Source organism: Cavia porcellus, unplaced genomic scaffold, assembly GCF_034190915.1.
Source record: "Cavia porcellus strain 051 isolate PalLab524CR breed Dunkin Hartley unplaced genomic scaffold, mCavPor4.1 scaffold_9, whole genome shotgun sequence".
Classification (NCBI taxonomy): Eukaryota; Metazoa; Chordata; class Mammalia; order Rodentia; family Caviidae; genus Cavia; species Cavia porcellus.
Window position 1 is genome coordinate 9015085 of NW_026947492.1, and position 26456 is coordinate 9041540.

At 41.8% G+C, this 26456-nt stretch overlaps 1 protein-coding gene and 1 non-coding gene across 2 annotated transcripts; one reads left to right on the forward strand and one right to left on the reverse strand.

Moving 5' to 3' along the window:
• Positions 1–426: 426 nt before the first annotated feature.
• Positions 427–25071, reverse strand: Bud13 (BUD13 homolog). The gene is made up of 10 exons (XM_013155674.3): positions 22585–25071; positions 17856–17946; positions 14733–14817; positions 13122–14192; positions 9394–9611; positions 6270–6375; positions 5787–5925; positions 5332–5516; positions 4257–4338; positions 427–783 (listed from the first exon to the last, which is right to left on the reverse strand). Exons 1-10 carry the CDS (start codon positions 22725–22727, stop codon positions 690–692), a joined length of 2214 nt encoding a protein of 737 aa, XP_013011128.2. The 5' UTR covers positions 22728–25071; the 3' UTR covers positions 427–689.
• On the forward strand, positions 10589–10725 carry LOC111757703 (small nucleolar RNA SNORA2/SNORA34 family). The gene has a single exon (XR_002791987.1). It is a non-coding gene; the product is annotated as a small nucleolar RNA SNORA2/SNORA34 family (small nucleolar RNA).
• Positions 25072–26456: the final 1385 nt, after the last annotated feature.

The following is a 26456-nucleotide window of genomic DNA, read 5'->3' on the forward strand; positions in this document are numbered from 1 at the left end:
TTTCACTAGGGATCAAATTCAGGGCCTCATATACACTAGGCCCATGTCCATCACTGAACTACATCCCCAATCCCCTACTAATTTTACTAAGTTATATCACACTTAGGGCCTTAATTATGTTAGGGTTTTGTTTACATGGTATGAGGCAGGGACCCAGCTTTATTTTCATCCACACACTAAGCCAATTTTCTGAGCACCATTACCCGTCTCCTTCCCACTAATTGGTGACACCATCTTTATCACATACCATCTCTCCAATATTGCTGAATCTAGTTTAGTACTAATTCTTGTTTTCTCAGAAGATGACTGAGAAATTTTTCACTCATTACCAGCTAAATTAATCTATCATCATTCATTGGCCACAAGATCCCCAGGGAACCAATGTTAGCTGAAATTCTTCCCCAAACACAACACCCAGGAAGGAAATGACTTTAAAAAAATAAATGTATATTTATTAAAAACAGAAAAAGAAAGACCCTAGCCAAACAAACCTTGGAATTCAGAAATCACCACTTCCTGCAGAAACCAGCTACAGAGCCGTCACACTTCAGAAGTGCAGGTGCCTCAGTCCATAGAGCAGGTCTCAAGTATTCCTTTGTGGTCAAAACTGGCATTCACCAAGTTGCTAGTCTGTGAGGGCCCCAATTATTAGCACGGGCAAATGTACCCCAACCCACAGCCTCCGGGAGCTACATGTCTTCAACACTCCACTTGTAGGCAAGCTCCTCCACTGCCTTCTTGCTGGCAAGCCTGGCAAAGCGCTTCTGTTCAAACCCATTGGATCTGTAATCGAGGTGACATAATTATCAGTCAGAATCCTCCATTGCACATTTGTTTTAAAAGAAAGAGAACAGTTCACAATGAGCAGGGAGAAAAGACATATTTAAACTATATGCAAACAGAATCAAACTGTCGAAATACATAATTGTTCTTCTTAGTTGTTTCCTGGACCCTTCTTCCACTCTTTGACAACTATCAAACCCTCAGTAGTCTCTAAAGGCCCAACTAACTCGTAGCTGACGTTCACATCTGACATTTATCCACCCATTAAACAAATGTTTACTGAATTCTCGGTGGACACGAAGCATTGTGGTACACACTGTGGGAAAATTAAGTGTGACACAGTGCCTGTCCTAATGAATTCACAGGTAAGCAGAGCTGTTTAAAGAGACAGACAGCCAGTGTGGTGGAGCACGCCTGCAATCTCTGTACTCGGGAGGCTGAGGCAGGAGGATCACTGTGAGTTTGGGACTAGCCTGGGTTACAAAATGAACTCAAGGCCAGCCTGAACAGCATAGTAAAAACCTGTCTCAAAAAGACAAAAAAGAAGAGAGACAGAGATTTAAATAATAAAACAAAAGGCATAATCTACAGCAGAAATATGCACAGGGAATCACAGAACAGAATGGGGACTTCACTCTGCTTAGAGGAGGAATGGTAAAAAGATGGCATGACACATAGACAAGAATGATCAGGACAGGAGTCACAGGAGGGACCCTAAGCTAAATCTGAAACAAGAGTGACTTAACCAGAGGGATGGAGGTGACAGGCAGGGGACAGAAGGGTCAGGAAGTCATTTCAGCTCAGAGTACAACACGAAGGATAAAAGCAAAGGCCCAGAAACAAGAGTTATGCTGGTATACGCAGGGAACCAAAGGCAAACTCATGGGGCTACAACCTTAAGGATGACCAGAGTGGCCATGAGTCAAAAATGGAGAGGCCAATCTTAGTTTTTTAAGACATGGTAAAAAGTTTGATTTCATCCATAAAGGATGGGTTAAAAGCACAAGCATAAACCAAATTTCAGAGACTACTCTGGCAGATTACTCTGCACAGGCTGTGGCAACAGATGATAAAGGAAAAGGACAGCAAGAGGGATAACATGAAAGGCAAAACCAGTAGAACTTACTGACTGATTAGACAAAAGAACAAAGGAGAGTAAGTCTGCCTCACTGGTTAGTAATCTGAGTGAGCACATGAATGAGACTAGAGCAGCCAGCCAGGCTGGAGCAGAAGAGCAGCAGCAGACTTCTAATAGGAGAAGCAGTGAACGCAGGCTGGAGTACGCTGTATTTTAGAAATCTAGAGTACATAAGAGAAATTCATGGAGTTCGATGCCCCAAACTGAGCTGCAAAAACACTTGGAATCGGGTACATATTCTTCTAGAAGATAAATTTCAGTACACCAGGAATAGAAGGGAACTTCATTAAGTCAATAAAGGTATTTACAGAAGAGGGGGAAAAAAAACATTTGCATTTAATGGTAAAAAAAAAAAAATGAACGTTTTCCTGCTAAGATTAGGAAGATAGCAAAGATATCTGCTTTTACTGGTAGCTAATCCAACAGGGCAAGAAAATAAAAGGCATCCAGAAAGAAAGAAAGTAATCTGTATTTGTAGATGGCATAATCCTCTAAATATAAAATTTGATGGGATCTATAAAAAGAGACTGTGCAAAGTGAGTCTCTCTACCAATAAAAGGAAACAAATGACAATATTTGTTGCCAGGAATAAAGTTCAAGTTTTCAAGTATAAATGAGAATTCTGAAAAATTGTATGTATCACCATGAATTTGTCACCTTCCCATTATTTAAAGACTTTTGCAATAAAACCAGAGATGATATTATCAAAAGGAATTTCTTGGTATTATACAATTAAAATATATCAACATTCAGAAAGTCTGAAAAACTCAACAAACCAGTATTTTACAGATGAAAAGTTCTTTGATATGGTTTAACTAACCTGAAAGGAACTAGCACTTGTTTAAAGTTTTTCTATAGCATCAACAAATACACCACATCTTCTTTTTCTACTACCTATATATATGGCAGAATTTTTGTTCTACACTTCAGCTAACAATATTTCACAATAGACAGTTGCAGAATCCAGCTATTTACTACTAACCTAAACATTAAAGAGATATGCAAAAATGAAAATCAACATTGTTATGGTTTGTGCTTGGATGTCCCTCCACAGCCTCATGTGGTCATGTGGTCAGATGCTGCAGGCTTTTCAGAGGCAGCTGCATCCAGTTTGTTATTGGTTCGCTGTCTGTGCTGGGACTGGAGGTGTGAGTGCTACACCCGCCACAGGGCAGGTAGTCTGCATACAATATAAGGGACAGAAAGAGTCTTCTCTCCTTCTCTTCCCTCGCTTGCTTTTGCTGTCTTCCGCCACCCTAGCTGCCATGTTGCCCCTTTGCCCTGTGCCACCCTGCCTTGGAGCTAACCAATTATGGACCAGACGTCCACAAAATGTGAGCCAAATAAACCTTTCCTCCCTTAACTTTGGGGATTGAGTATTTTGTCTGAGCAATGAGAAAAGTAACTAAGACAAACATCATCCTTCTATTTTTTTGTTTGGAAAAGTTATTTTTCATTTAAAAAATCATAAACATAATAATGTAATGGCTCTATTATTTTGTAGAGTAAATTAATACTTTTTAAACATAGTTTAAGTTCCTCTATGGTAAATATTAATAGATATATACCATGTAAACAAAAGCTTTTTCTAGTACTTGGTTTTTAAAGTGTAAAAGGATCCTGAGATTAAAACCATTGACAACTACTGTGCTAGATGCAAGAACAAGAAAATTCTTTAGTAGGCAGAGATGCGACCCACTATGTGAGTAGAAGGCCTGACACTAAGTAGGAACAAATATATTTCATCCGCCCTAACAGACAGGAAGTTAGAGTATATGGGTGCAGACCCTGGTAGGTGGATGAGGTGGCAGGAATCTGCGAGATATTACCTGAGACTTACTCCAAAAACCAGGAAGAGAACTATGGTTCAAGCACATTTTAAACCAACAGAAGTCTCCAGATCACAACATATTACTCAACCCTTCCAAACTTTAGAAAATACTAAAAATGACCAATCTCCAAACACAAAGGGAACCCTATTTGGACCATGTCAGTTGTTTGTCTGGAGTAGGTGGCAAACCTATGACACACATGCCACAGTGGGCTGTTTGTAACATTAAAAGCTCTAAAAGGTTTGTCATTGCTGCCCCAGAGCTTTTGAAAGAGAAACAAAAAGAGGAGGAATAAAAGCAAAAAAAAAAAAAAAGCCAGGGATTTAGCTGAGTGGCATAAGTGATGCCTGTCAATAGCAAGGCTGTGAGTTTGATCCCCAGAAAAGCATGCTATTCACCTTATGATTGCAGCAGAAAAATCAATGTGGAGTAGTTTATGAATGGCAGTGAAGGTGAGGGTCAGAAGAAAGAAAGTGGGGAAAAAATGTAGGAAGCAGCCTTACCTGTCTACTCCATCCCAGCGATATCCAGGCCAAATATTGAATCTGTTTGGAGGAGGCGCTGGGCCATTGTATCGGGGTCTCACTAATGAGGGGAATGAAAAAAAACAAGTTACTTATGTAATTTATTCAGATATGGGTAGTGATGGGGGGAAGGTTTCTGTATTTTACCCCAGAAAGAATATCCACCATCAAGAACAATAAAAAGAAATGATGCAGGCAAGGCTGCAGGAGGGAAAAGGAACCCATCTACATTGTTGGTAAGAATGTAAACTAGGGGCTGGGGGTTTAGCTCAGCAGCATAAGCGCCTGCTTGGCAAACACAAAGTCTTGAGTTCCATCCCCAGTACCAAAAAAAAGAGAATGTAAACTAGTACAACCACAGTACAAGTCGGTATGGAGATTCCTCTAAAAACTAAAACTAGCAATTCCACTTGACTAATTGTCCTCTTTCTTGGTCTCTTCCTGAGTTAAAGACACCATATTACACATACACACCCAGCAGTATTTATAGCAGCACTATTCTTAACAGCTAAATCTTGGAAGCAGCCTACATGCCCACCAACAGATGAATGGATAAACGAAATGTGTTCTTTACATACAATGGAGTATTACTCTGCCATAAAGAAAGGTAAATGGGTCATCTTTAAGAAAATGTGTGCACCCTGAGATCGTAATGTGAATTAAATCAGACACACAAGCTTAAATATCAGTTTCTCCTATATAAGAAAAAAACCCAAAGTATAAGAGGAAAACAAAGGACAGGTAATAAGAAGTAGGGAGTAGATCTTTCTCAGTCAGGAAAGAGATCAAGAGATGGAGAGAGGAGGGAGGGGGGAAGGGAAAGGGGATGAAAACGGAGTTAAAGATGTGTTACGTACATGCACCAACTCCTCACAAGGAATATAAACTTACATACTGCAAACACATACTAATTTTAAAAATAGAAGAAATCCCTACCAGTTGAGCTCAAATCCCCAGATAAATACAAAGAGCTTTAACTGTATGGGAGCACCCTGTCGGCACCAGCTAAGTCTCTTCACTGAGCCAGCTCCGGCTCTGGGACTCCCGGTCTCACCTCTCTTGTTCTTGTTTTCCTTGGCCTTATTTTTCTTGATAAAGTTGGCCATCGGGTCTCCCTCTCTTTCCTGTTCTCTCAGCATCCGATCCAGATCCTCATCATCAATATAGCGGGCCAGAGGCTTCTGCATCTCCTTCATTGCGTCCTCCACATTCTGTTGCTGTTGCCGGCTCTGGGCAAGCCTGGGCAGAAAAAGAACATTGTTTGATGCTTTCACTCCTACATGGAGATGGACCACAATGCCACACTTAAAGAACCTCTTTCTGGCAGTGGCCTACGCCAAATGTTAAAAAGGGTGAAATCCCCAGAATGTCAAATACAGGATCTATCAGCTTTGCAAAAGAGACTCATAATACTGAATCTCCATTCCTAGTAACAGCTTTGAAGAAAAGCAGAGAAGCAACTTGTCCCAGACCCTGCAATCCTGCTTTCACTTCCAGGGAGGCCCTTACCCTTTGCCCCACTGGGCATACAGCTCTTCTCGTTCCGAGTCCTTCTCTGCTTTTCTCCTCTGCTCTAGACGTTCCAGTTTCAAATTTCTCTTACGACCAGACTTGTCACGAAACACAGTTTCAGCAAACTGGAATTCAGCTGTGAAAGAAAAAACTTTTTTAAGACAAATGCCTGAGATCAAAATCATAAATAATATTTTAACAGATGAAACCAACTGCCAGAGATTTTGATGGTGGATTAGGATATCTGCAGCCAGATCACAAGTAGTTCCTACCAACATTTAGGTGTCTATTGAGTAGGGGCCTACGAACTGACATTTTCAAGATGGAAAGAAACATCTCCTGAAAGATTAAAATGATGCCTAAACACTAGAGCTCGGATCTGACAGCAATTAAAAATTTAAATGATCAGGTACAATAAGCTACATTAAAAAGGAATGAAGCGACAGGAGGCTGGACTCCACCTTGCACGTCCATTTTTACCTTCAAAGGCCACGTTTTCTTGGTCCCGCTTTTTGAGCTCCTGCTGTTCTTGCTGTATGTCAGTTAGCACCAACTCAGTTTTAGCCCCAGAATACATGTGCGCAGCCTGTGCAATGGAAAGGAGCAGCCAACATCAATGAGACAATACAGCAACAGGCTCCGCGGGTCTACAGTTAGTTGCATTTTTGTCTGCAACAACCACACCACAAACACTGGCTTTTATTCTCTTATAGACCACAGGATTCACAACACAGAAAGACGGCAATCTAATTTCACAGCAAATATGATAGTACTACCCACCTTAGAAGTAAACAGAAACACATAGCCAACAGTTCAATAGAGGGAGAGCTAAGCACCTGCATTTTTGACTTTCCACACTGCACATAAGAAGACTCACTCTCTCAGATCCTCTCACTGGAAACCTGTATCTACCTCCAAGCCATCCACTAGAAGACCCAGTAGATAGACGATTTCATTTAAAGTGTAAATTTAAGCAAACTTCAGATCTTCAAATTGAGGACATGTAATATAGATAATAACAGAAGACATAACCATGTGAAAACTTTCCACAAATCTCCACTTTTTTTGGTTTTTTTGGGTTTTTTGGTTTGTTTCGGTACCAGGAATCAAACTTAGGACCTTGCACTTGCCAGGCACAAATCTCCACTTTGTATCAAGACAACAAACAAACCACAAACCATAAATGGAGTATATATTAAACTGCCCAAGGACTGCATGGGATACATAAACTGTCAAGGGGTCCAGTTACAACAGGGGTCTTACTCTTCAAGAGGGTTAGGGACAGGCTGGGTTATGCTGCCAGGAACAATCTTCTCACACCCTTCTCCATAAGACTTACCTGAGAGGTCTGCCTTGAAAAGAAACATGCTATCACAGGCTCTATTCTTCCACCCAACTCATGAGTAACATTCCTTTACTACTGCTTGTGTTCTTTATAATGTAATTACTCAGAGTTCATGTGTGTTTTTCTTTTGTCAATTCATCAAGCTTTATCACAGATTTAAAACAAAATACTATCATCCCAAACAATATAATTTGTAAAAATAATTTTATATTTTAAGTTCCTCTCTTTAGATTGTAGATACAGAAACCAATAGCTCAATTTATTTTATTTATTTATTTATTTATTTTATCGGTACCGGGGATCGAACTCACGACTGCCTGCTTGCAAGGCAGGCGCTTATGCCGCTGAGCTAATCCCCAGCCCCAATAGTTCAATTTATAATAAATCATTAATACCAAATGCCTACTTTGTACCACTTTGCTGTTTTAATTACACTAATTCATATTGTATTCTCACAAAAATCTGATAGAAACTAAATTTCTTCACATTTTACAGATGAACAAGAAGAGCCTTAGGAGATATCAAATGTCTTTCCTAAATCTCAGATACTATCAGAACTAGGATGCAAATCTGCATTCAGTATGACACACAGCTGTGCCCCTAAGCCCACAGTGCAAAGGACAGTCCTCAACTTGTTCTTTAAAAAACAAGTTTTCCTTCAATGATAAAGTATACCAGTGTGTACAAGAGTCTAATTCATAGCTGATTCTTGGAAGCAGCCTATATGTGTATAAACAGATGAAGGGATAAAAAGAGAATGTGGTCTTCATAAACAATAGAGTACTACCCTGCCACAAAGGATAAACCTGAGTCACCTGTAAGAAAATGGTTGCACCGGGCTGGGGATTTAGCTCAGCGGCATAAGCACCTGCCTTGCAAGCAGGCGGTCGTGAGTTCAAACCCTGGTACCGATAAAAAGTTAAAGTTAAAAAAAAAAAGAAAGAAAAAAGAAAATGGTTGCACCTTGAGACCATAATGTTAAATGAAATAAATGAGATACAAATGTTATATATTACATAGTTTTCTTATATGGGAAACCAAAATATAAATAAAGCACAAAATAACGATGAATAATATGAAATACAGCCAGGCATCATGGTGCACCCCCGTAACCCCAGCACTCCACAGGCTCAGGCAGGAGGATCACTGTGAGTCCAAGACCAGCCTGGGCTACCAAGTGAACTGAACTGCATAGTGAGACTATGTCTCAAAAAGACAAAAAATTAAAAAAAAAAAAAGGACCTAGGGAGACAGAATAGGAACTAGGGAGATAGATCTTTTCAAATGGGAAGGGGATCAAGATGTGGAGGAAAGAGATAAGAAAAACAGAAGAAAAAACAATTCAGATGTGTTAGGTACAACTCCCCAAAAAGGAATGCAATCATTTTGTTATGCAAATGTATACTAATAGAAAAAAGAAAAAAAAAAAAAAAACCAGAAACTTTTCTGGATATGTTAAAACATAATTAGTGGAATTATGAAGTTGTAAAGTAGAACCTCCTGTCAAATATGGTACAGGTTCAGCATCCCTAATCCAAAAGTCTGAATTCCAAAATTCTCCAAAATCTGAAACTTTTTGAGCACTAACACAATGTTCAAAAAGTTTCAGACATCAGACATCCCAAGCTTAAATATCGCATGATTCCTCTCACATGAGAAATCCAAAGTATAAATAAAGAGCACAATAAAAAACAATAGGAAATAGAGAGATCGATCTTTTGTGCAGAAAGGGAAGAACAAGAGACAGAGGGAAGGGAGAGGACCAAAGGGGATGAAAAAGAAGAGACACATTCTGTACATGGGCCAGTTCCCCACAATGAAGATAATCAATTTCAGGTTTTTTTTGTTTTGTTTTGTTTTGTTTTGTTTCTTTTTTTTTTTCATTTTTATCGGTACCGGGGATCGAACTCACGACCGCCTGCTTGCAAGGCAGGTGCTTATGCCGCTGAGCTAAATCCCCAGCCCCTCAATTTCAGGTTTTAATACGCACATACCCCAAAATACGTATGGAAGTCTATGCACATATTTCAAAATCCAAAACAAGCCTGATCTCAAGCATTCTTGGTAAGGGATATTCAACCAGCATTTGCAAGTCTATCTGTGCTGTTATAGCCAGCGCTGCCTTTACAGAGACAGCTCCAAAAGTCATTTTAACTAAGACTTAAGGTACTAGTGAGAGCTGCTTCCTACTCTTCTGGCTTGATTCTCAGGGATTTACATAAAGCTTAAGAGAAGGAGATGACACCTGAATATCTCTACCTTCTTCCCAGGAGGTTGACTCCTTCGAGGCGGAGACAGATCTGAATCAGAAGATTTGGTCCTCGGTTTTCTCCTTGGGGGAGAGAGGTCAGAATCGGAGCTCTGGCGTCTTGGTCTGTTCCTTGGAGGTGACAAATCTGAATCAGAAGCCTGATGCCCTGGACTCCGTTTACGCCGTGGAGGTGAAAGATCTGAATCAGAGGCTTTCTGGCAGTCACCTGGGGAGAAAGAGTCCATCATGTGACACTGACGTCTCCTAGATGAAAGGCCTGTAAGAAATATCCTATGGCTGGGGGAAGAGCCTAGAAATTAAAGAGTAAACAAGGACTGGGGGACATAGCTCAGTGGTATAGTGCTTGCCTAGCAAGTGTGAGGTCTTGATTCAATTTCCAGCATGGTTAAAAAATTAATTAATCCACTTACAACTTTCCACACAAAGTAGCACATCTGTTTAATCCTCCTGTGAAGAACAATCACTAACCCAATACAAGTATGGATGGCATGAGAGAACAGCAACGTCAGATCCAACTTTTACGCTACAGGCAGGATACGCAGGTTCTACTCCCTAATGACTAATGAACAGATGAGATGTCCACACACTAATCTATGTATAGTTACCTCCTCCTCTCCAGGACAACAGAATGGATAAAACAACTTGAAGTCAGCACTCTAATCTGTGGCACAACTCAGACACACCTAGAATACTGTATATTCTGATGTCTTCAGACAACAAGACAATAAAGTACTTTAACTTAAGAGTGCTTGGGAACAAAGGATGAGGCAAAAGGCTTATATTCTAGATCAAAAGATCACAAATCACCAGGATGTAGTATGCATTAATGGTCTCAAAACATCCACACCTTCTGAGCTAATAAATCAACTTCTTAGCTTTCTAGGAAACCCATATATAAGTAAAATTTCCAAGGACTCTTTAAAGAAACAGAACTGGAAATAACCCAAAATCAGGACAACAGCTTACATATAAAAATGTTCACTAAAAGAATTAAAAGCAGGACCAGAGATACAGCTCAGCAGCACAAGTGCCTGCACAAGATGCTGAGTTCAATTTCCAGAAACCACACCCTTAAAAAAAAAAAAAAGAATTAAAAACAAAAGCGCAGAAATAATCAAAAACATGTAATAGGGAGATGACTGAGGAAATTTTTGTAACCCAACATCATTAAAACTTATACTACTGGCCTTGAATCAAGCCCAGCAGTTTTCTGAAGCTGTTGGTTTCAATCAAGAGACTAAAGAGGTATTTTTCGATGGTCTGCGGGCCATCCGAGAACTTTAGAAATGTAACAGTCAATTCATTAGAAAAAAACAAGTATCCCTGTGAACCTGCTGCCAAGGACCTGCAGAAGCCACCTCCCCTGGTTAGCCTGCCACAGTGGGCCAGGGGAGGAGAGGCTGCACCCCTCCACTTCATGGGCCCAGAAGACAGGAAGTCATGCCCATGCTCCCAACCCTCCCACACAGCCAGAAGTGGCCTCTCTAGGCCCAAAGTAGAGAAAGCCACATCCCTGAGGTTCTGCCACCATTAGGGAAACATTGATGAGCTGCTGCCCTGCACCTCTGCCATCCCAGAAACCTCGGATCGGAGGAACCCAGGTCTGTCACCCAATACCCTGCATAGAAAACACCCACATCTCAGCAACCAGCTGAGTCAGAGGAACATAGGACAACGTCAAGATGAAGGAGCAGGGTGTAATCTCAGGCCTCCAGCCCACCCAGAATAAGTCCAGGAGACACTGACACAAAAGAAATTAGAAGTCACACACCTGAAATTTCTGAAATGACTGCAACTGAAGAGACAACTTAGTGCTTATAGTGTTTAATTAATTTTGCAAGCCTACATCTTACTCAGATTAAGTCCAGGAGACACAGACATAGAGGAAATTAGAAGCTACAAACCTGAAATTTCTAAGATGATGGCAAGTAAAGTAAAGAAACAACATAGTGCCTGTGCTGTCTGACTAACTTTGCATGCCTGTGTCTGGTGGTCTTAGCTTCTATTTAGAGAATAACAATATGCATAACATATGCAATAACAACATAGAGAGTAACTATGGTTGATTTCCTACTGTGTTGTTTTTGAAATTCAATACTGTTCCCATTGTTTTGTTTTGTTCTCTTTAAAATAAAAAATAATTTAAAAATAAATGAAAAAAATACTTAATGCTAAATAGAGGTGTTGGGCTGGGGATGTGGCTCAGTGGTAGAGTTCTTGCCTTGTGTGCACAAGGACCTGGGTTTGACCCCCTGCACTACAAAAAAGAAAAAAGTAAAACTAAACAGAGATGTTTTTAGAACTAAAAATTATGTGAAAAGGAAAGATTACACATATGGGAACACGTGTTCGGCATACTCAGGAGTCAACTCCATCAACAGCACATACCTAAGTGAGCTGAAGAACATTTGTGACAGCCCTAAGATGAACAGCTGAGTGGAGTTCGTTGTGCCACACTTTTTGTTCTTCATTATATGTACATTTCCATATAGTCTAAAGTTTTTGAAATAAACATGATCAAAAAATATGAATTTATGAAAGTAAAAGAGCACTGCCGCACTCCCTTAACGTACTTCCTCTCCCCTTGCTTCAGACACATTTATCTGATCTTTCCTGTCATTTTATGAAGCAGAACTAGAAGCTCTTTCGTGAGTGTCTAGTTGTGCTGTCAAGAATCCTTGATGTCCTGAATTGATTGAAAATGTTTACCTTTCATGGTCATTTTGACTTTGAGGAAAAACTAGAAATTGCACAGTGCCAAAGAAGAGATAAGAGGAAAAAAAAAGAATAGAAGAAAAGAAATGGAAACAAAACCTTTGTAAATAAGGAACAAAAGAGGGATAGAAAGGAGGGGAGAGAAATGGGGAAAAAGAAGCAAGATGTATCATGTACGGTGTACAGACACAGGGAATTTGCATGTGTTATCATTACATATACAAAAATGTACCAATAAAGGTAAAAAAGTAACAAAAAAGTTGTTGCACAGTGCAGATCCAATGAATAAGTGAGTAAGGACACACCATAATGTTTTTGACAGAAACTACAATTTGAATTGATTCAAAGCATCAAGTGAGGCATCGTGGCACACGCCTATAATCCCAGGACTCAAGAGGCTGAGGCAGGAGGATCACTGTGAGGTCAGGGCCACCCTGGGCTACAAAGTGAATTCAAGGCCAGCCTGAAATGCATAGTGAGACTCTGTCTCAAAAAGAAAACAAAAGGGCATCAAACAGCCATAAAAAAGACACTCACAAAAAATTTCTGGAACTGCTTCAGACAGTGGCATAAGTATATTCAAATGAGGGGGAGTATGTTAAGCGGGGGTTAATGACGATGTGTCTTCTTCTGGTCTTTTTCGTTTTTTTATCGGCACCAGGGATCGAACTCAAGACTGCCTGCTTGCAAGGCAGGCGCTTATGCCGCTGAGCTAAATCCCCAGCCCCTATGTGTCTTCTTCTGTAACAAATTTTAATTTAAATATTCACTGTGTGTTAATTCTCCCCTCTAGTATATTTTTACCTGGGGCAGGAAAGGTAAATACAGACATATAAAAACTTTCCTTCTTGCCACCGTAATTTTTAAATTCTGCTGAGCCCAGCCTTTCACTTGACAAAATTTTCCAAAGAAATTCATGTTCAACCCCTTATAAGCAAGTAAAGATCCCAAGGAAAGCTTCCAGAGATTAAGTCTCTCCCATTGTAGTTATAATGCTCACCTTTAGAATCAAGATGCTTCTTATCTACAAAATGGGATTTTGCTTGCTTTTTTCGTGCAGGAGAGAGGTCTGAGTCATATTCACTTTTGATGTTCTTCAGGAGGGACGGATGAGTGGGTCCCTTCCAGTGTGAAGAAGTCTTGGAGGAGGCTCTTTCTGGGGTTCTGCTACTTTTGGTTCTGGGCAATGAATGAGCAACATCAGGGGCCAAGTCAGAGGAGTCATGATGGCCCCTCCTGGGATGGTGTGTGTCTGAGGAGTCAAGAGTCCTCCTAGGTCGGGACGTGTCAGAGGAACTGCTATGAGGCCTTCTGGAGGAAGACACATCTGAGGAATCACAAGGAACTCTTCTGGGAGATACATCTGAAGAATTATGATGAGACTTCCTAAGGGGGAACGCATCTGAGGAGCCACGGCAGACCCTCCTGGAAAGAGATGTGTCAGAGTCTTGATGAGCCCTCCTGGGAGGAGACAGATCCGGGGTGTCATGACGGGCCCTCCTGGGAGGAGAGGGATCTGGGGTGTCGTGACGGGTTCGCCTGGGAGGAGACAGATCTGGGGTGTCATGACGGGCCCTCCTGGGAGAAGACAGATCCGGGGTGTCGTGACGGGCCTTTCTGGGAGGAGAGGGATCCGGGGTGTCGTGACGGGCCCTCCTGGGAGGAGATGGATCTGGGGTTTTGTGACGGGCCTTCCTGGGAGGAGACGGATCTGGGGTTTTATGACGGGCCCTCCGGGGAGGAGACGGATCTAGAGTTTTGTGATGGGCCCTCCTGGGAGGAGATGGATCCGGGGTGTCGTGACGGCCTCTCCTGGGAGGAGATGGATCTGGCGTGTCGTGACGTGTCCTCCTGGGAGGAGACGGATCTGGGGTTTCACGATGGGCCCTCCTGGGAGGAGATGGATCTGGGGTATCGTGACGGGTCCTCCTGGGAGGAGATGGATCTGGGGTATCGTGACGGGCCTTTCTGGGAGGTGATGGATCCGGGGTGTCGTGACGGGCCCTCCTGGGAGATAAATCTGGAGTATCATGATGGAAATGACTATGTAAGGGTGGGTCTTCACTGTGATCTATAAAGAACAAAGAGTCAAATTCCCATGAATGCTCTATCCACTCTTCGCACCCCAAATTTCATAAGATGCCCTAGCAGCACACACCTTAGGACCACTCAGAAAGCCCAAAGGTATACACAGCTCTCTTTTGTCTATGGGCAGCAACAGCATTCAGGAGTATCTTGAGAGTACTTCTTTGTCTGTTTGCAGAGCATCTTAAATACACCTTTCAGATTCCTGCTTATAGTAAACTCTCCCAAAAGTCCTGCCTTTATTCTAAGGCCTCTCCTATGCTGAGCCGGAAAGGAATGAATGCTGAAAGGACCCAACTGGGTCACTTTCTCACCTCAGAAACCCAAATGGAAGAATTAAGGGCAGAAGGGGCACCTGGATTGGAATTGCCTGTGCCCTCCCACTTCTGAAGAAGTTCTGAGTTCTTTTTCCCACTGTAGTTTTCAGTGACACACAGAAACAAACTATGCATTCTAAAAGAAAACCATAGAAAAGGACAACTTCTCTGTACTCGGAAATTCCGATCTCTCTGCTGCCAGAACTCACCTCCCAAAAGCTTCCATTTGGTGCTAGAACGAAAGGCCTCCATTTGCTTTACCTCTTCCGGCCGCTCGTCCACAAACTCCGCCACCTTTGAAAGGAGTAAGGACACTAAGCTGAGGAAGAACACAGCATCTAGCCAGGAAGCACTGCTGTCTAGAGAACGCGCAGCTACTTGCTATTACGAGTGGGAATGACTGCCAGCCATGAGGCTGCACACCTGTAATCTCAGCATTTGAGAGGCTGAGACAGGAAGACCACTGTGAGTTCAAAACCGCCATGGGCTACACAGTGATTTGGGGGTGTGTACCAGGGATTGAACTCACATCTCACACTTGCCAGGCAGGTGCCTGTACCACTGAGCTAGGTCTCCTAGCTCACACAGTGATCTTCAAGGCCAACCTAAACTACCTAACAAGAGCCTGTTTCAAAAAAAAAAAACAACAACAACCTAAGAACTGTCCTTCCTAATACACACAGGGCACACATACCCGGAGCAGCCGTGAAGAAGTATGCAACAGTCCTTAGTTACATTTGTTCCATAAAGCTCCGACTGGCACCACTAGCTCAACGGTAGATCTTTCTCTAACCAATCAACTTTTTAACAAAGACTAATTTCTTTCATTAGAAACCTTTCTTACTAACCCTTCAGCTATACAACCACCACTTCTAAGCTAAATTCCTTTTATAATTTACTTTTATATTCACAGTGAAAACATAAGCTGCCTTCCCGTCACACCTATCTCTCATCAAGGACTTTGGGCCCATGAAACCTTCTTTGTTGTAAACAGTAACAACGGTAAGTTTCTGGAATCCACCAAAGGGAGCAACTGAGATGGTCACAGACTCGTAGGGTCTTTCTTATTCTCCAAACTCCTAAACAAAGTAGTTTTACCTCCCACCCCATCCCCACAGTAGGGCTGGAACTGAACCCAAAGCCTCAGGCCGACCAGACAAGCATTCTCCCACTAAGCTACATCCTCAGCCCTGCAATCTCCTCTATAGCATCTCTAATAAATGATCACTCACCCAGTCCCTCCCTGACAAGGATCTCACTGACAGGGAACTCATTCTCCTACAAGGAAGCCTGCTGCATTTTTTGCAGTGCTAAAAATGTCTTAATACTACTGGACTCATGTTTACCTTCCTATAACGTCTTTCCTTCCATCCTAATTCTGACCTTTAATACAAAAGATCCCCTTTCTACATGACACTTTCAAAGATGCCTGGCATAATAAATTCTAGTTACAGAGTAGCAACTGTGTTACTGCGTTTTGTCCCTTACTTTTTATCTCTCAATCCTCACAACAATCCCCCCCCCCTAAAAAAAGACTGTAAGGTACTTATTTACCAGCAAACTGACTCAGAGAATTTAAATAGTTTCCTCAATGTCACAAGCTCTCATGCTGCAAAACTCTGGAATTCAAATCCAAGTTAAGTCCCCTCTACCACTTCTATTCTCCCAATATCTTATCATCAGTCTTCACACAATCTACTTCTGAGATCTCCCTCTGGGCACTGCATAGGATTTCACATACGATGAACTGAGATCCAAAACCCCAATTCTGCCAATCAGAACTGTGTGACCTTTGGCAAATCATTCTAAGCTTAGTTTCTTCATTGTAAAAGTCAGACTCAAAGGACTGCCATGAAAATTGAATGATACTATTCATGTAAGCTTAGGAGTGCTTGATACATGATAAATGCTCAACAAAATAAACTTATTAGTTATTGTTAGATCAACTATTATCATAATTATTTTTTTCATCATTACTTTGGTGATTATGGTAATTTTGCCATAACGATAATGTACTCAATATTCAAGATCAATTTTAATCACTGCCGAAAGCAATAGACCTAAAGCCTCTTTTGTTTAGGGTTTTGGACCATCACAAAAGCAAAAGATAGTATTGCAAAGGAAAATTAATAGGTTTGATTATATAAAAATTAAAATTTCTAAAAGATCAAAATTTGTAATAAGTGAAAAGGCAAATGACAAAACACACCCACAATATATAAAATGTGTGTACTCTTATCCTATAAATATCAAATAAAACAATGGAAAACATCAAAATCTCCTGTACTCTAAAACACTTGAAGCATACATGGAATATATCTTCAAACTTTATCTTATTGTTGAAATTATTTAAAATTTGTTCTCTTGTTCTGGGGTATAACCACCAGAGCACAGATAGTATCTTTTATTCATATCTATTCATCTCCAAATCTTAAAAGAGTATACATTATTTTTTTTTTTTTTTGCGGTACTGGAGATTGAACTCACGACCTTGTGCTTGCCAGGCCACTGAGCTAAATCCCTGGCAAGCATACAATTTTAAAGCTCAGTTAAATCAAAGGATAAAATGGGTTCTTAATAAGTTCCTTTCAGGGGGCTGGGGATTTAGCTCAGTGGCATAAATGCCTGCCTTACAAGCACATAGTCCTGAGTTCGATCCTCAGTATTGATTAAAAAAAAACAAAAAAGTTCCTTTCAGTTAAACTCAAACATTGTTTTTAAGGAAGATTCCACCAAAATGAACCATGAATAATTCTAATCATGGCTCAGTCACCGTGTTGAGGCATCTTGTCTTTGTTCTGATTTGCACACTGACAGATCCCTCCATACACAGAGATATCAACCAATGAATATTCCTCACATTATGGTGGGGATATACCCATTAAAATCATCATAAATAGAAAACATCACAAGCAAACATGTGTTTAATATGCCCAACATGGATCAGCCAGGAATGGTAGGGCAGGCCTGCAATCCTGGTGGTTGAAAGCTAAAGCAGGAAGATCACCTTGAGCTCAAGACCATCCTGGGCTACAGAGTGAGTTCCAGGACAGCCTGAAGTAGGGAGTGAGACCATGTTTTATACATGCATACAGTTTCACCTGAACACATATTTCTTTCACACTGCTGTAAAATACAAATTAAAAAATCAAAAATTAAACCATCAAGTCAAGACCATCTGTATAAGTATCATGAAAGAAAACAGCTCTTTAAAAGGTGTCACTTCTCTGTGCTCAGCTCTTCCTCTTACAAATTTATGCACTGGAAGTCAAGACTGAGAAGCTTGAGCCATCTCAAAGTTCTGACAACAGGACTATCCAAAAGATACCTACCACAGGCAAATCCCCATCATCTTCCTCCTCTTTTTCTGGTTTTGAGGTAGAGATAGCTGTCCAGCTCACGTCATCATCAACAATCCGCATTCTAAATGGGAACAATAAAATGATCAAAAAGGAAAAGAACACTTACATATTGGTTTAAAGGTGACACTAAAAGTCCTGGTCGGTCCGGTCTTTGTTTATAGGAACAAGCTCATCCCACACCACTCCCCTCTCAGTTCACCTTCAACGGTCAGCTCTGGGGGCCTGGAATGAGTCAAGCTCCTTACCACATCAGTTTGCTCCTTCAGTCTGCTGATCTACTTTTCCTCTCGTTCTTTATCAGGAGATTCTTACTCATCCTTCAGGTTCTAGCATAAATATGATAAATTCCTTGTACTTTCCTTGCCTACCCTCTCCCTAATCCCAGGATAAAGAACCCTGCAGCAGCACACTCTTGGAATACTTTCATTGTATCTATCACAGAACAATTAAATCAACTAGTTATACAATTAATTGTGTTAAGCTTATTAAACTATAAGCTCCATCAAAAAAGCAGTAAGTATTCTTGTTCAGAGAGGCATCCTTGATATCCTGCCATAACTAGCATGGAAAGTAGTCAGCCACCCACATCCGTGATTTCTGATGCATAGATTCGACCAACCACAGACTGAAAATATTCAGAGGGAACAAACTGTATCTGCATTAAACAGGTACAGACTCTGTCATTATTCCCCAAATAATACAGTATAAATACTGACAGAGCATTTATATTGTGGTAAGTATTATAAATAATCTAAACGTGATTTAGAAGATGAACATGAGTTATATACCAGTGCCATGCCATTTTATATATGAAACCCCAGGATCCACATTCTAATTCAGGGACCAATCCCTAAATTACTGAGGGGTGACTGTATTCAATAAATCTTTGTTATTGGACGAATGTTATATGAATAAAGTTATATAAAAAGCTAGAAGAACTTAAAACATCTCTGATCACAACCAAGCATTTAATACTGTTATGGTCTGTGTCTACATGTCCTCCCAAAACTTTAGGTAGTCATGAGGGATAGATAGGCTTCTCTGAGGTGGATGAATCTAGTCTGTGACTGATTCATGGTACAATGTTGGGATTAAGGCTGTGAGTGTTACCCCCACCCTAGGGAAGGTAGCACTACAAGAGACACAAAGAGGCTTGTCCTCTCTTGTTGCCTTTGCTGTCCTCCTTCACCATGAACTGTTAACCCCCCTGCCATGGAGCCAGCCAATTATAGACTAAAACTTACACAAACTTGGAGCTAAACAAACTTTTCCTTATTTAATTTAGGTTCCAGGTATTTTGTCTCAGCAATGAGAAAAAAACTAAGACACAATATGGTACCAGAGAAGTGGGGTGGTTGCTGTGACTATACCTGATCATGTGGTTCAAGAGCCTTTGGAAATGGTTTTTGGAAAGGTTTGGAGATCCCAGTTGAAAAAGTAGCACTGAAACACCTTAAGGTGAGCGATTCTGGTCAAAACACAGAAGACCAGAAGTCTAATAAAAACCCAGCTAGTAAAGACCAGGCACCAGGTTTTTGCTGGGAAGAAGACTACACTGGTTTTTGGACTCCAATGTGTGTTATGGTTAGGCAGAAAGTTTATCTGCATTTTGTTTATGTGGGACTTGGCCTGAGACTAAGATTAAGAGTGGCAGACTGTTATGGTTGAGACACTGTGTCAATTTGAGATGTTTAGAAGTCTGAGAAACTCAGCAGGGAGCCAGAGTCCTCTCTTTGTAGATTTCCTCATCCTGTGCAACAAGAGGGCCAGAGATTTCCTGCTAACTACATCCACTTGGAGAGGGGAGTGGCCTGTGTACAATATAAGGGAGGAGAAGAGGCTTGCTCTCCCCACTTTTCCTCCGGCTGCTTTTGCTAGCTGTTGCCTTGAAGGGTTGCCCCTCTGCCAGGCCACCCTGCCTTGGAGCCAGCTGACTACAGGCTGAAACCACCACAAACAGTAACATAAATCAATCTTTCTTTCCTTCATTTTGGGTGTGGAGTATTTTGTCCCAGCAACAAGAGAAAAATAACTAAGACACGGACTAACAAATCTGGTAGAAGAAATTTCAAGGCAGTCTAATATTGAAATGGTAGCATAGCTACTGTTGGGGCCTTTTAGCCATATTTATGTGGAGAATCAAGAGCAAAGAGTCCAGAAGAATGATTTAAAACATTGTGAGTTTGTTCAGAAAGGAAGTTCTGATAAAGCTGTGGACTGTAAAGACAGAGAAGAGATTTTGATTGCTAAAAACAGAATACAAAAGATGGCCTGGGGCATCACAAGCAGCAGCAGGACTCCACTCTTTATAGCCTCAAAACTACAAAAATAAAAGATCGCTTTGAGAAGAAAGCCCCACAGCACCATGTTTCAGGATGGTGGTAGCATAAATTCCTCAGAATTGGATTCAGAGTGCCCAGTGATCCTTGCAATTGACCCCTACAGCTTAAAGAGAGGGATGCTTGACTAATGCTCCAGTTAGCAGCAGATCTTGGCATCATCCACACGACACTGGTTTTAGGTGCATGCAGAATGGAAGAGTTGTGGGTAAGAAAGACTTCTATCAGATTTCAGAAGACCTGGGAGGTCAGGCAATGTGCCCCAAAGAGAGTAGTGTGCAAAGCTTTCAGTGTGAAGCAAAGATGCAGTGGAGACCCCAAAGTTTGGAGAAGCCAAGAACATGGATTATCTGAGGAAAACTGCAAGGAGGAGCAGAGTGGATCCAACAGAGAAGCCAAGGGAGCTACAAGCAGTGGAACTGCCCTAGGGGCAGAGCCACCCAAGTCCTTTGGAGTTCACCACTTCCCACAGATTGTCTCAGATGCTGCACATGGAACTATAGGACTTAATGCTTGTCCTGCTAGATTATGGATTTGCTCTGGTCCCATTCCTTTGTATCCCTGTTTGTAACTTTTGGAACGGAAATGTCTATCTTGTGCCACTGAATTTTAGAAATGTCTTTCTTTTCATTTGTACAGGAACTCACAGCTAAGAGTATGTCTTAAATCTCAGAGAAGACTAACTTGGACTATTCAGCAATGCTGAAACTGCTAGGACTTTGGTAACTCTTGGAGATGGACTAAATATCTTTTGCATAAAGGAATGTACATGAGTCTCTGGGAGAGCTAGGAACACAATGTTATGGTTCATACTGAGATGTGCCTTATGCAGTGATATGGAACAGGCTGGGGAAATGGCTGAATCTGAGTTTGTGACTGACTCATGGTTCAATGCTAGGATTAAGGCTATGAGTACTATACTACCCAAGGGCACATACCCTGCAAAAGAGACAGAAAAGAGACTTGTCCTCTGTCTCTCATTGCTTTTGCTGTATTTGGCCACCATAAACTGTTGTCCCACTGCCATGTGCCACCTGCCTTGGAGCCAGCCCATTACAGACTAAAACCTCTATAAACTGTGAGCTAAGTAAACTTCTCCTCCTTAACTTTGGGTGTCAGATATTTTGTTTCAGTAATGATAGAAAAGTAACTAAGACAAATACAAACACTACTGTTCAGCACTGGATGTTTCCTAGGGCTGCCTACAAAAAGTACCTCACTTTGAGTGGCTTCAAATGACAGAAGTATATTCTCTCACAGTTTAGGAGGGTAGAAACTGAAATCAAGGTATCTACAAGGCCATGCTCCATAAAAAGCCTGTTGGTGCTTTTTGTGTTTTTGTTTTGTTTTTTGAAGCAGGGTCTCACTAAGTCACTAAATTGCTCAAGTTTTGATTGAACTTGTCATTCTCCTGCCTCAGCCTCATAGTTTTATAACATTACGAACTTGCACCCTTGTACCACCTGTCTAGGCTCTTTCCTTGCCTCTTTTAGCTTCTTGCCTCTGGTGGCTCAGGGAAACCTTATCTGCAGCAGCATGAATCTAACTCAGTTTCCACCTACATATGGCAGTTTTCTCGGTGAAAATTTTCCTTCTTATAAGGACAATCACAGTCATATTAACTCCAGTACCCACCTTAATCAAGTATGATCTCATCTTAACCAGTTACATCCACAAAGATCTTATTTTCAGATAATATCATTCTGAAATTCTGAATAAGCAGGAATTTGGGGAAGGAGAGCACTTTTCAACTCAGGACACTGAGTTGTTAAGTATTCTCATTTGAAAAATGGGAACGATAATATCTATTTCATGGTATTGGGACGTTTTAATAAATTCATGTATAGTCAAAGTCCTCAGAAAGGACGCTGGCACACGACAAGAGCTGTATCAATGTTAGCTGTTATGGTCAGCAACAGTAGAAGTGACAGTCACAGGACACGTTCATGCATCTCTGGTTAAGGATCTGAGTTCCTGAATTTGGGAGCCGCAGGGGCTGATTCTGTACCCTAAAAATCTGCGCACAGAGGCTTTGAATTGCATTCCTTATTTTCGGGGCCCGAAAGTCTACCCCTGTGAGAGGACAAAGTCTACAAAAGTGGGGGGAAAGTAAGGAAAGTTACAGCCTGGCTTTGACACACGGTGCTGCTCAGAGGCTCCCCTCCTGAAGAGTGGAGACAGCAACAGTAAGCAGGAGCCTGGAGCGCTATGAACGGAAGAATGGCCGAGGCAGAGTCGGTGTAGCAAGCAGGGGAAGGAGCCTGACCCACCCGGAGAGCAAAGCCCGCAGCCGAGGGCGGAGTTCGAAGGGAGAGGGGCGGCGAGCCGCCACGGCCCCGCCCCCGCCCGGACCAACTCACCCCTTACCGCCGGCCCCTTCAGGCTTCGGCCGCTTTTTGCGCCGCTTGCGACCGGGCGCGGGTCCCCCGTCGACGATGGCATCCATCCCGGACAGGTAACGTTTCAAGTACTCGGCCTTGGAGAGCGGCGGGGCTGCCGCCATAGCAGCAAGGAAGGCGGGAAGACGGCTCGGCCTTGGGGACAAAAATTCTTAAACGCGAAACGGAAGTGGACAGTGGCATGGGCGGGGCCAGAGGCGGAAGTGGTGGAGGTTGCTCAGAAGCGGCGGAAATACTAGTGAGATTAGCTCGCAACGTGTTCGTACTTCCGCCGTCCGGTTTGCATTTGACGACGAGGCAATCACGTTTCTTCTTTGTCCATCGTCCAAGGTTCTTGACGCTGTACAAGCTGACCCAAAGAAGTCCCACGCCCTTAGCAGTTTCAGATCGCCAGTGTAAAACACAAAGTAGACTCGGGTTTTGTTTGGTTGGTTTTGATTTTTTGAAAACAGGTCTCCTCTGTAGGCCAGGCAGGCCTTAAACTTGCTGTGTAGCCCAGGCGGGCCTACAACTCGCGATCCTCCAGCCAGTCTCCAGAGTGCTGAGATTACAGGCATGCACCATATATTCTCTAGCTGTACAATCTCTAGTGAGGTTTTTTCTTTTTAAACAAACAAGAATAATAAATGGCACCTAACTTGGGATGGTTTCAAAGACTGAGATTACTGTACCACTCATTTTTTTTAAAAATCCATATAAACATCTTTAGATGGATGGGAATAGCTTTCTCTACACTCAAGACAGGAAGTCACGAATGCCAAATCCAATGACTATGACAAGCTGTAGGTTTCTCAAATCTGTAACTTCCTCGCACTTGATATTGCTGACATCCCCAAAGTTACCTACTGAAGGACACTTACGTAAAACGTTCCCAAGGAAATGGTCACAGATTTGTTTGCAGCATAACAGGAAGCTAGAGACAATTCCAGTATTGAAACTTTGGAGGAGAAAACTGGGGGACGAGGCAACAGTTTTAATAGTTTCATCTTACAATTTTAAGATAGATTTATTATCCTTACTTTATCAATGAGAAAACATGCACACTGCCAATTTGAAGTATATTTTTTTTCCTTTTTTTTTTTTTTGTTTTTTTGTTTTTTGTTTTTTTTTGTATTTTTACCAGTACCAGGGATCGAACTCACGACTGCCTGCTTGCAAGGCAGGCGCTTATGCCGCTAAGCTAAATCCCCAGCCCCTTGAAGTATATTTTTCAAATAGTCATTGTTGTACTGTATACCTTGGGATATATGCTCAAAGATTCTTACATACAAAATTCAGCTTTGAAGCATGCATTTTTTCAGTGCGGAGGAGTGAACCCAGGATCTTGTGCTCTACCACTGCACATAATTTTTAACCACTGGCTGCAGCACAAGCCAAGAAAACAAAAGTGTACTATCTCCAAGGGCTTATGAGAGGTACACACTGGGTGAAAAACAGGGTTTTTCCACTTGGAGGACTCCACAGGTGTCCAGTAAGTAACCCTGACTTGGTTTCTACTTCACACTGGTGTCAATGGGCAGTTAGGAAGGTTCATCGTTGCGCCCCAGTGAACATCAGTACAAGCTTACTGGCCCCCACTGGCCAAACTCCTAACTGTCCACCTTCAGTTTTATTCCCCCATTGAGGGCCTCAGCCTGACACTACCCAAACCACATCCCAACTCCATCACGAAGAGCAGGTAGGCAGAATCAGATGAGCATGTGCTCAGCGGATAGCCTGAGCTTTACCCTTTCCCTGGAGTTGCTATAACATGTATAGTAATTATGGGCTTGAGTTCAAAACACCCAGAGCTGGGCTGGGTTTGAAGCCTGCTCTGTAACTATATTTCCTTCTGGAAATTACCTAGCCTCTTTTTATTATTTCCTTATTACAAAATGAGGATAACTTATAAATTTTTCCCAGAAAGGATTTAAAGCAGAAACAGGCACTTCAGAATTTTTTGTGAGAATTCTGCAAGAAATTTTCACAGATCCCTTCCCAACATCACCCTCACAAAATTTCTACAAGTGATGCCACTAGTGATCCCATTTTACAAACCAGGAAACAGAGGCATTAGCGATGCCCAACTAAAGTCTGTGGACACCTAAGGAACAGCTCTGTTCTCTTCACAGATGAAAACTGTCATGTGCTGTAAGGAATATAAAATGTTTTTAAAATGAGAATAAAGCCAAGGAGTTTTAAATACCACTGCACTAAATCTAAGTACAGGCTCCCTTTCCTGCAGTGTGCCAACAGACCACTGACAGGCCACAGGTACACAGCATGGGAGAGCGTTATAACAAGTCTTCCTGTAACCAAAGCTTTGAGTCCTCCAGGTCAGCTGCCCCATCTCTCACCGTGACAGGTGTATGTGTATCCAAACACCTACCTGTGGTTCACAGGGCTAGTGTATTACCAAGCTTGGTAATGAAGCTTTAAGCAGGAGGCACAATCTTAGAAATGAACTCATAGTATAATCACAAAATTTTCTAATTCAATCTTATTTGCAAAGCTAGAACTATCTCCGTGTTCTCAGGCAAGCACTTTTGACTGTCTCACCTTCCCTAACCATAGAGCAGGACTTTTTTTTAACCTTATTACCTACATACATTACTTTCAGTGCCTTAACAGGGCTCTGTCCAAAACAGATGATCCATAATCTGGGGACAATTTTGTACTTTACAACAGGTTTTATTAGCCATATACCATACGCTAGGGACTGTAGGGGACGACAGCTAACCAGACACAAGCTCCCGTGCTAACAAGCTTTGAGAAATGAGAATGAGTTGAGAAATGCTTCAAGACAATGTTGTGAAATAAGGATCCCAGGCCCTGGCCCTGTCAAAGATCAGAAATCACCTTTGCTGGGTTATTCCCACTCTGGCTCTAGTCCTCAGGCTGTGCAGCTTCAGAAACTCAGGTTATCACTTCCTGGTAACTGGAGAGTGTCTGGCAGTTATAAAACAGTACCATTTTGTTCCTTCATAATGGGAAACCCAGCATCAGGGGTCATCTTCATAAAGCCAATGTCCCTCTGGGAAAACCCATTCAAAAGACCAAATGAAAGATTAGAAAGCTGTTCAATAAACTCAGATTCTCGAGTCAGGAACAAAGTCTCAAGTCTTAAAATGGACTATCCACACATAAGTCTAATTAGTCCTGTAGCTTTAAAGTTTATGACTTCCTAGCTAACCCAAGTCTCTCAACTTTTTGAAATACCTATTCTTTTTGAGTGTGTGTTTGAAATAGGATGTTGCCATGCAGTTCAGGCTGGCCTTGAGCTCGCACTGTAGCTAGGACTGGTCTTAAGGATCCTCCTGCCTCAGCCTCCCAAGTGCTGGGATTACAGGGGTGCACCACTACACCTGACTAAAACACCTACTCTTGAAACACCTTAACAAAAATTAGATGCACAGGTAAGGGAACTAGCCCTAAATGATAGTAAGATGTTAAACAATCCAAGATGGACAGGTACACGGAAGGAGAATCTTAGGAAATGAATACTTTTGAGGAACAGAGGTGGCAGATTGCAAATACGGAATGATCAAGGTGAAAAGAAAATCAAGAACTGAGGAAAGGGGTACAAAAGCTAGTACAATGAATTCAAGAGAAACACACTATTAACAATGACAACATTTTCCAAGTAGAAAATACCTTGAGACCTTGGTGTAAGAGTAATACATGACTGCCAAGTCATCTTGATAGTACCTCAGTTACGTGGCCTTTACTGCACACACACCGGCAGCCAGCACAGCAGGCTGAGCTCTGAGCCCTGGCCCCTCACGTCCTAGCACACAGCAGGTAGTCCCCAGCTTCTCAGACAGAAAAAGCATCATTTGCAGCTCAATGCCTGG

Excerpts from the sequence above, each read along its gene's own strand:
- Bud13 (XM_013155674.3), bottom strand. The coding sequence starts at position 22,727 with ATGGCGGCAGCCCCGCCGCTCTCCAAGGCCGAGTACTTGAAACGTTAC. Across the intron at positions 17,947-22,584 it reads GAAGGGGCCGGCGGTAAGGG|AATGCGGATTGTTGATGATG; the intron begins GTGAGTTGGTCC and ends GTTCCCATTTAG. Across the intron at positions 4,339-5,331 it reads GGAAAACAAGAACAAGAGAG|TGAGACCCCGATACAATGGC; the intron begins GTGAGACCGGGA and ends TCCCCTCATTAG.